Source organism: Hordeum vulgare, chromosome 1H (assembly GCF_904849725.1).
Source record: "Hordeum vulgare subsp. vulgare chromosome 1H, MorexV3_pseudomolecules_assembly, whole genome shotgun sequence".
NCBI classification, from domain to species: domain Eukaryota; kingdom Viridiplantae; phylum Streptophyta; class Magnoliopsida; order Poales; family Poaceae; genus Hordeum; species Hordeum vulgare.
Genome location: NC_058518.1, coordinates 22292777 through 22302805, shown reverse-complemented (window position 1 = coordinate 22302805; position 10029 = coordinate 22292777). Strand labels below are relative to the sequence as shown.

Sequence of the window (10029 nt, the reverse complement as noted above, 5' to 3'; positions counted from 1 at the left end):
CCTATCATGGTGATGTCCATCTAAGAGGGGGATTTTAGATCTACGTACCCTTGTAGATCGCACAGCATAAGCGTTAATAAACACGGTTGATGTAGTGGAACGTCCTCACGTCCCTCGATCCGCCCTGCGAACCGTCCCATGAACCGTCCCGCGATCCGTCCCACGATCCGCTCCGATCTAGTGCCGAACGGACGGCACCTCCGCGTTCAGCACACGTACAACTCGACGATGATCTCGGCCTTCTTGATCCAGCAAGAGAGACAGAGAGGTAGATGAGTTCTCCGACAGCGTGACGGCGCTCCGGAGGTTGGTGGTTGGTGGTTGAAGTTTCTTCACATAAGCATCGCAACCCCAAACTTTAAGAAACGACAACTTTGGCTTCTTGCCATACCACAGTTCATATGGTGTCGTCTCAACGGATTTTGATGGTGCCCTATTTAAAATGAATGCATTTGTCTTCAATGCGTAACCCCAAAATGATAACGGCAAATCGATAAGAGACATCATAGAACGCACCACCAACTTAAACAATTTCAGTAGCAAAGATAAACATAGTTCAACCAAAAGCCATTGAATCCAATAATTTCACCAACATAGCACATAGGTAATCAAACTCCACCAAATCATGCACTCCCACCACTACCAGCACTCACGTCGAACCTTTGATCTTGCAAGATCTTTCCGAGTGATTTACCAATATTGTCTCGTTGTTTCATCCATTATGCTTGCATCCGTAAAAATGATAACTTGGGGAAACATGTAAAAAACGGAGCCCTGCCGTCGGCAAGAGCTTAGGCCTTTTTAACCCTGTGCGGCTGCGTGAGGTGGCTGCTTCTTACCCTTGGTAGTTACGTACGTTGGTGTGGCATCCCTACATATTTCGTTCTCGGTCATGTTGTTGGTTGGCTCGATTAAAAATCATTGTTCGCGTTTGTGATTGTTGTGCATCCACACGGAAGAGGACATAGATAATTTATCAGTCGTGGAAAAAAAAGTTGAAGCCGGCCTGCTCTCACAATGGAACAACAGAAATTATTTCTCGCAATCATCTATGAGGTAACCAAAAGATGATGTTGGGAGTTGGTTGATTTATTAATTTTATTGCTATTTACTAGCACAAATAAAACTTTAGTCTACGAGTTCTTAAATGAATTGGCTTGCACATGTGAGCCTGGGGAGATTTTGGTCTTAGTGTTGTAAGTCAGATAAGAATTCTCCTAGTTCTTAAATAAATTGGCTTGCCCATGACGTAACACACACATCATAATGGTAGCAAAGAAACGATGCGAAATGTCAGTCTTCTTGAGGGTTGCTTTTCAAATAAGATCATTTGACTCGTTTGTATCCCTTTATCATGTCCAACTTAAGGGGAGCATGTGAGTTACTCTTCCTCTTCTTTTTGTCATAAAGTGAAGACATTCATATGAAAGCGGTCCAAACTTTCTCTTCAAAAAGCAAAAAAATGGAAAACAGTTTTTTTTTCTTTTTAAAAAAGGAAAACAGTTGAGACGCGAAGCACACGCAACCGGGCCGGGCCTTGGGCAGCTACATTTACAACCCGTTCCATCTTCCACGTACCTGTAAAGAAAAGAAAAGAAAAGTCCCAACTCAACACGCCGCCGCCGCCGTCGCCGCCGTAGCCAAGGAACCCTAGCGTGTTGATGGCATCGACGGAGGAGCAAGGCTTCCTTGCATCGAGGAACCTTTCGTATCACGGCGCTCACCACCCCGACGCTTGCGCCGATCGGGATTACCCGGAAGACCCAGGCGACCGGCAAAAGGGGGTGGAGGTTGCCGAGCTCCATGACCAGCCGGCGCGCATGAGCACTTGTGCGTATATCCTGCATCTCCACTCTTCACTGATCTTGTTTCCGCTAACTCAACAAGTCGCTAATCAAATATTTATTCATCTATTATTATAACTGAGCAGCAGATTCAGATCCATGTGAAATCGCCAGGCGTGCCTTGGACCTCATGTTCCCGCCGGAGGAGGACAGCGACGACGGCTGGAGCACCTGGAGCGCACGGGAGGAGGGCAGTGATTATGACGACGACGTTGATGATGGACAGGGTAGCCAATTCTCCCTTCAGGCGTCTTCCATAAGTAATTGCCTATCCTTAGATCCTACATTTACATTGATTGATTCTGTAGCAGGGGAAGGAGTCGATGACTGTAGCACACAGGAGGGCAGCGATTATGAAGAAGAAGAAGACGACGGTAATGCCCAAGTGACACAGGTAGCCGAGACAAACTGTCCAGGTAGCTGCTGATTCTCTCACCAGATGAAACAAAAAATACATATATATATTTCACAGCTGAGCTGTTGTAAATCAATTATACAGGAAAGTTCTACCCCGAGAGCGAACCAGAGGCCATAGATAGCAGATGGGCATATAGTTACTCCAAACGGATTAAAGAATACTCGAAGCTGTGCGAGGAGATTATGGCTCTGGGAGATGACGATCATACTCTTTTCCCCCCCTATCCCATGAGGGTGCTCCCTGACGCAACAGGTGTATGCATCCTTGGGGCCAAATCCTGCTACCACCGTGTCTACAAGACCCATGACACTTCTACCAGTAAGTGATGTTTGCCATTCTTTCATTCCTAGCCGTTGTGATATACTCGTGTATATATGTATTTTGGTATCAACTTGCTTTTGTTTTCACTAAAATAATGACTTGCTTTTGTTCACACTAAATAATTGCAGCCCCATCAACTCTTGGAAAGCGCACACCAAGTAATATGCTACAATTATTCTCCATGCGTCTATCAATCTTTGAACCCACGTATCCCATTAGTCTGTATGGAATATTCGCCGTTCGGGATTACTTGGACCCGCGACGGAACTACGTCTTTAACCGTCCCAGGGATGACGCTGTCACGATTGATAAACAGGTAATTAAGACCTCCTTTCCTCGTGAAAGATATTAAAACACTGTTATTTATGTCTGTTTGGTTCTTTGATTTGTTTCCTTTATCAGTGTTCAAGAAAGTGTTTTTAAGCGATGCTTAAGCGCTGAGCGATGGCAAACCGCCTCGCTTTTGCCCTAAGCGGTAGATTAAGCGTTTTTTTAAAATTTGGCCAGAATTTGACTGTTTTTGAACTACTTTTGCTTGTTTGCTTGCTCAATAATGGCAATATCCCATTTATCTTATTATTACGCTCTGTTTGCGAACTATGTCCTTCATATGCTGGCAAATTTATGGCCACATGATCTCTATTAGGCTATGACTATTTGAACTGAACTGCATTTTAGTTGTTATTTTGCTTGCCATATGAACTTAATGTGTATTCGCTATGGTGTGAACTGTATTTTAGATGGCTATTCAATTACACGTGTGCCATGTTTCCTATTTTCCTGTGTATATTATTCAAAATCTGTCAAATTCTAGCCAATTTTAAAAAAACGCTTAAATGCGGTTAAACTGTGCTTAAACGTCCATTGCTCTAAGCGGTGGCCTTCCGCTTCGCTTACGCTTTCTGCTTTTTTGAATGTTGTCCTTCATTGCTCGCATCTATTAGAAGATGTGTGAGAGGTCAGGTTAATTTATTTCTCCATGTTCAAAAGATCTGCTCTTTATGTTGTTAAGCATTAGATAGATGATCACATCAACCCATCAGACCAGTTCTGGAAATTGGATATGATTATACTTTTACCACCAAGATACAAAACTGGTCATCTTGTTAATATTAGGCACTTACTCTATTTCTTTGTCGATTTTTGATTAGACATGTGCAATTAAGACGGTTATAACTCCCAATCAGCTGGATAGTAAAGGGGCATTGGGTAATTATATTGTGATGTCCATAGTGATAATCTAATCTGATATGTCATAAATGTTGAGCAATTGGTTAGATAAATCAGGGTAAAACGGACACAATTGCATTAACGTGCAGATCTTACATATGGAAACATATGTAAAAAAAACACCCTCAAGATGAAGTGAGTATTACTCAATAGTTAATTTGAACATGTGCAAGTATGTCTTACTCAGTTTGTTGTGTTGATGCATGCTAATGTATGTGGAAGTGGATATTCGTTTATTAGTTCTAACAAGCTGTTAAATCGTAGGATTCCTTTGTCATGCCACTTTGTAGCCCTTGTCGAGGAATGTATATATTGGATCAGGCTTTAGTAGAAGTTGATCTTTGGGTAAAGAAGGAAGGGGATGAATCAGATGACAAGCAACTACTTTCTGCATATGCTGATATTGAAATCCGGAATGAAACTGATATGATGTTTTATGAACGGATTTCTGGTGATAATTGCAATTTGGACTTGAAATATGAAGTCCTTTCCAAAAGTGTTGAGGCTGTAATACAAGTATATGCAAAGGTTGACCATCCTCACCACGTGAGGTTCACTGCTTTTAGCACCGAATATGATGACCATCCTCATCGTGGAGTTGTGCTGTTTGACGACAAATTATTTGGGAAAGAAAAACTATTCCAGCATATTGTCGCGGTGAAAGAAAATGAAGAGCTGGATGTCATTTTAGAAGTGGGCGATTCAATGTTCAAGTGGACATTTCAAGATGAATGCATCGGAGCTGTTGTTTCTCCCGATGACTCAATCTTGGACTATGGACAGTTCTTCGTGAGGGTGTTGTTTGCTCCAAAGGATTGTAAGTGAAGCTCAGCTCCAACATTCTGACAGTGTCGCCATTGGCTGAAAGCCTGAAGCTCATGAAATAAAGTGCTGTTGCTTTTCTTCATCGTGTATAAATGAGTTACAGTTAAATTTATCTTTTTCAGCCCTCTTAGGCAGACATCAAAAGTACTATATTTTTGTAGCCTTAAACTCATGAAAACAAGAGAAAAAGGTTGACTTTTATGTGGCCTATCTTTGAATATGACTGCTGGAAACCTGAACATGTACAGGTCCATTTCCTCTGTTATTTTCTCAGCCCCACTATTTTTCTTATAATTTGGATGAATCCTTGTTCTTTGCATGGTCTGTTCTACTCCCTCTGTCCCAAAATAAATAACTTCAGTACAAAGTTGACACTTATTTTGGGAGTACTTAGATAAGGATATCCTTGATTGGTTCAAATCAAGTGTTTGTTATACTGCGCTTATTGAGCAGGCGTATTTGCCCATCAAATTTAAGTAAAAACCGTCATATGTTTTTTCTTGAGCTTTTAAAAATCTCTCTTGTTTTCATGGTAATAAACAGAAGTTGAAACAGGACTGGAAATTCTCAACAATATAAAACAAAGAGTTAATTACACCCATGGTGCAAGAACCTGTAACAATTTAGCAGATTCATACACAATCTTAAAACCCCCAAAAAAGTAATACACCAGCTCTCTAATGCAAAACTCTCTAAACTTCTCAAAACTAAACTTTCAAGAGAGTTTATACAAGGAAATAAACACAACCAAGCACACACATACAAAGCAATGCATGGGTATGAGATGCAAATGCTTAAGCAATAAAAGCAAAACAAAAACTCTCTAAACTTCTCCTCTATTGGCATCGTTTGCCAAAATGGACGAAAGGTTTAGAAAGCCAATATAATAGGTGGTCCTCCCAAAAGTGTGTACTTCTCAACAAATGAGTGCAAAGAAATACACATATACAATGATAAATAGTTGGAGGAAAACGAACTATATCGAGGACCCAAAGATTGCAAAAGGAATCATATGGCACAAAGACATACAAAAGAGAGAAGCAAGCAATCAAAAGATACAACAAGGAACAAGCAATTACATGGTCGTTCAAACCACATGAATAAAAGATATTATGATATATGGGCAAAGGAGTGTTTTATCAAAACTAGAGAAGCTCCCCATGATTTCTGCACTAATAAGATTTTTTTTTATTTGATACAAGTGCATAAAATAGGATCGTTGCTCCCCCAAAAATAATAAAAACACACAACAAGTACAAGCAAGTAGATAAGATAATAGGCATATCACTTTCACAAAACATATGGTTGAGCAACATGTAAAAGAGGCAACTTAAGAAAAGGCTCAACCAAAATGACGTGTGTGAGCGATGGCAAAGCACTTGAGAAGACTAAGATAAGGATAAGCATTACTCATCAACATAGTCTTGATGAAATGAGAAACAAAGTGCAAGACATCCTTCCCACACACACCCTACTAGCAAATGGGTTCACAAGCTCACTAATAAACAAATTAAGAACCAACGCTTGTGACAACACATGGTGAAGATAGGAAATAATAACCTTCTCAAGAAGAGTGATACCAATCAAAATGGTAAAACCCTCGTCAAGACAAGCATGAGGAAAAATAATCTTCACCACCAATAAATGCATCAAGATGCAAGGATATGAGATCTGCACTCAAGAAAAACCTTTCACGAAACCACCAAAAACTGAAAAAAAAAATGCAACGGTGGACGTGGAAGAAAAGAGGATATCAATTAGAGATGTAACTTCTCTCTGTGTAATATATTCTAGGTAGAAGACAATCATGATGATATATATCCACAAATAAGGATGTACACACGAAATTGTTACAAGAAGGAACGAACAAGATATCCAAAAGGAAGTCATAAACATACCAATAAGATCTTTGCTTGAAAGCAAAGCACATGACCTAATATTTTCTTATTGTACATAAATGAACTTCCAACTCACTAACATCAAAGACATCACAACTAGCGATAACACATCATCGTTGGGATGATTTGAGAAACGAAACAAGTACCACAAGAGCGAATCAAGAAATTCATGCCATGATGCAACCTAAGAAATTCAAGAAATTCATGCCATCGTTGGTATGCATGAAGTAGATATGTGTTACCGAGACAACATCTGATTGATGTAGTAGATAATTGTTCGTTGATCATCCTAACTTGGCTCCAATAAGCACATGGTGCCAACACCTTCCTTGTAGGTGAGGAGAGCATGCAATGCATCTCCAATTGTTCCTAGAACAACAACACAAACAAAATGGTGCCCAACCTCATTGGGACCAAAGAGTCAGAAAACCAACAATACATAGGATAAACTCCACATAAATATGTGCATATGGATATGAAATTGAATTTCATGCACACTTTGGCCAATTTATGACATGGTGGAGTTTCCCTTATATATTGGGTCAAAGAAAGAAAACATGCCAAAGAAGGTACATATAGTAAATATGCATGCTCTAGGCTTTCAAGAATCAAACAAACATGTAGTTGATAAGATACCAAAAGACAAGCCATCAAGTGAGAATAAAATACCAAACGAAAAATTGTCACTTGAAGGATACCAATTAAAATATACAACAAGGAATGATATATCCATTGGCAGATGCCAAATAAAAGGAAACAAGATACCAATTGAAGGAAAACAAACACGAGGTATCTAGTTCCCAAAAGAGAGCTAGGTTCGAAATAAACCAAACCCTTGACAAATTTTCATGATGGCACAAAGCACCATAAAGAGAAAGACTTACCTCCGGTCAACGTACACTTGATGGGGATCAAAATATTTTATGATAGAAGCATAAAAAGAGAGTGTTCTAAAGAAAATAGAATAGCTCCCCCAAGGGATGTGCATTATATATATAATTTGCATTTAGATATAAGATGCACAATATGGGATCATCACTTTCTCTATATCTATAGATACACGATACATTTTCCAAACGATCCACAAGAGGCAAGGAACAGAAACCGACACACAAAATCCAATGTAAAGATGATTAGCAATTTCTACCACATGAAGGGAATACCAATTATCAAAGGAGAAGAAGTATTTGGAAATAAATCCCATTGGTAGATTGCAAATATATCCAACATCATATTCACCCGTAAAACACAAGCAAATGATACTTTTACAGCTAGCATGCCACCTAGAAACAATATAATTTACAATATCAACACTAAGTGACAATACCTCAAATATACACATTTTATAGGCTTGTAATACGCGCATAGCATATTACTCCCCATACTGTGATAACCCAACATTATTAACAAGTAGCAAATGTTATAATAAGAAGAGATAGTTATGAAAATGCCAATGATATAGAGATGTGAAACCTCTATGAATGAGGAACCGACAAAAACTCCAACATCGAAAACATCATCGAAGATGCATATGGGCTCCATTTTTTATGAACTCGAGCTTGTCATGAAGATGACCATAAGCTCTACAACTCACAAAGAGAACCACCAAACAAGAACCAAAAAAGATGATGCAAGGATGCAAATGGTTTGAGCTCTCAACGAAAGATACAATCATGCTACTCACTTGAGAGTCCCCCTTGACAGTACAACAATCTATCCTAAAATAGAAAAACCCTATCAAGGGCAAACCTATACCTTGCACATAGTCCACTTGAGCTCGATGATGACGATCTTGACTTCCTCAAGATGGACCACCTTTCTTGATTGTGTTGCCTCAATGAAGACTATATGATTGCTCCCCCATACTCCACTATGTGTGAGCCACTCATCACATCTCCACAAGTCCATTGCCAGCACAATGAGCGGAAAGCTTTAAGCATGATATCTTCGTGATGCCCCACTTGAACTTGCACACCGCAATCTTGATGACAATCACCACTTGACGTCATCCTCCATGGGTTGTATGAGATCTTCCTCTTGACGCAAGCCCATGGAAACACACCTAACCCCACATAGTACTCTTACGAAGACCATGGGTTACTACACAAAGCGTAATGGACAATTCTTACCATACCATGGGGTCACTTGATCCCTCTCGGTATATCTTGTACGCTTTGTGTGTTGATGAACTTGATTCACTCTTTGACTTAGTCTTGATCAACCTTGTGTCTTTATGACCAATCTTTGGATAAAACCTTGAATGCCACCTTGGTCATCATATAAAATCCTTGAAACCAACAGATGGACTTCAAGAAGTGCCTATGGACAAGTCCTTCTAATACAACTTAAGGCAACCATTAGTCCATAGGGATTGTCATCAATTACCAAAACCACATAAGGAGAAATATGCTCTAACAAGGATAATCATGACTTTTATTATAACTAACTAAAAATAATAGGGAAAATAAAGTGAGTACAAAGAGTTGTGCCTACTGAATTCATCGACCTCATGCTTCTCGAAAATGATTCATTAATAAGGTTGATCAAGTCTTATTAACAACCATTTCAAATTAACATGATCCTGAAGAATTTTCGTAAAACACTAAGTTACCTCCATGGGGATGTGAATATCCCCAGCAATAAGTATCTCATATTTATTTTTGGCTGGAGGTAGAGGTAGTTAAAAACTTTCATTGATGGTAGTCGGAGAATTTTCAATAAATTTAACACCATTTACTTGAAATTGTTTCCTCGGAAAATGCATTGTATGTTCTTTACCATTGACATGAAAAGTGACCTTGCTTTTGTTGCAATCAATAACAACCCCTACAGTATTCAAGAAAGGATTGGCGAGGATAATTGACATATTGTCATCTTGAGGCATATCAAGTATAACAAAGTCTCTCAAGATAGTAACATTAGCAACAACAACGGTACATCCTCACAAACACCGATATGTATGGATGTTGATTTGTCAGCCATTTGCAATGAAATTTCAGTAGGTGTGAGTTTATTCAAGTCAAGTCTTTTGTATAAAGAGAAAGGCATAACACTAACACCAGTTCCTAGATCACATAAATCAGTTTTCACATAGTTATTTTTGATGGAACATGGTATAGTTGGTATTCCTTGATCTCCTAGTTTTTTTATGTACTCCATCCTTAAAGGTATAGTTAGCAAGCATGTTAGAGATTTCGGCTTCCGGTATTTTTCTCTTATTATTGATGATGTATTTCATGTACTTAGCATAAGGGGCCATCTTTAAAAGATCGGTTAAACGAGTACGCAAAAAGACTAGCCTAAGCGTTTCAACAAAGCGTTCAAATTCCTCATCATCTTTTCTCTTAGTTGGTTTAGGTGGAGAAGGCATGGGTTTTTTAACCCAAGACTCTCTTTCTTTACCATTTTTCTAGCAACAAAATATCTTTTATCATAATTTTTTTCTTAGGTTATGGGTTATCAAGATCAACAACAGGTTCTATCTCAGCGTCAT

The 10029-nt window shown here is 39.1% G+C and overlaps 1 protein-coding gene across 3 annotated transcripts; it reads left to right on the top strand.

The window, feature by feature from the left end:
• Positions 1 to 1597: 1597 nt before the first annotated feature.
• On the top strand, positions 1598 to 4903 carry LOC123395448. 3 transcript variants are annotated; one of them, XM_045090548.1, is made up of 6 exons: positions 1598 to 1830; positions 1934 to 2071; positions 2153 to 2260; positions 2344 to 2580; positions 2712 to 2899; positions 4078 to 4903. In XM_045090548.1, the coding sequence occupies exons 1-6, from the start codon at positions 1662 to 1664 to the stop codon at positions 4636 to 4638; spliced, it is 1401 nt and encodes a 466-aa protein (XP_044946483.1). In that variant the 5' UTR covers positions 1598 to 1661; the 3' UTR covers positions 4639 to 4903. The 3 variants fall into 3 exon arrangements, with proteins under 3 accessions (XP_044946483.1, XP_044946554.1, XP_044946417.1); XM_045090619.1 differs by having other exon boundaries at positions 1931 to 2071; positions 2156 to 2260; XM_045090482.1 differs by having other exon boundaries at positions 1931 to 2071.
• The last annotated feature ends 5126 nt before the right edge of the window (positions 4904 to 10029 follow it).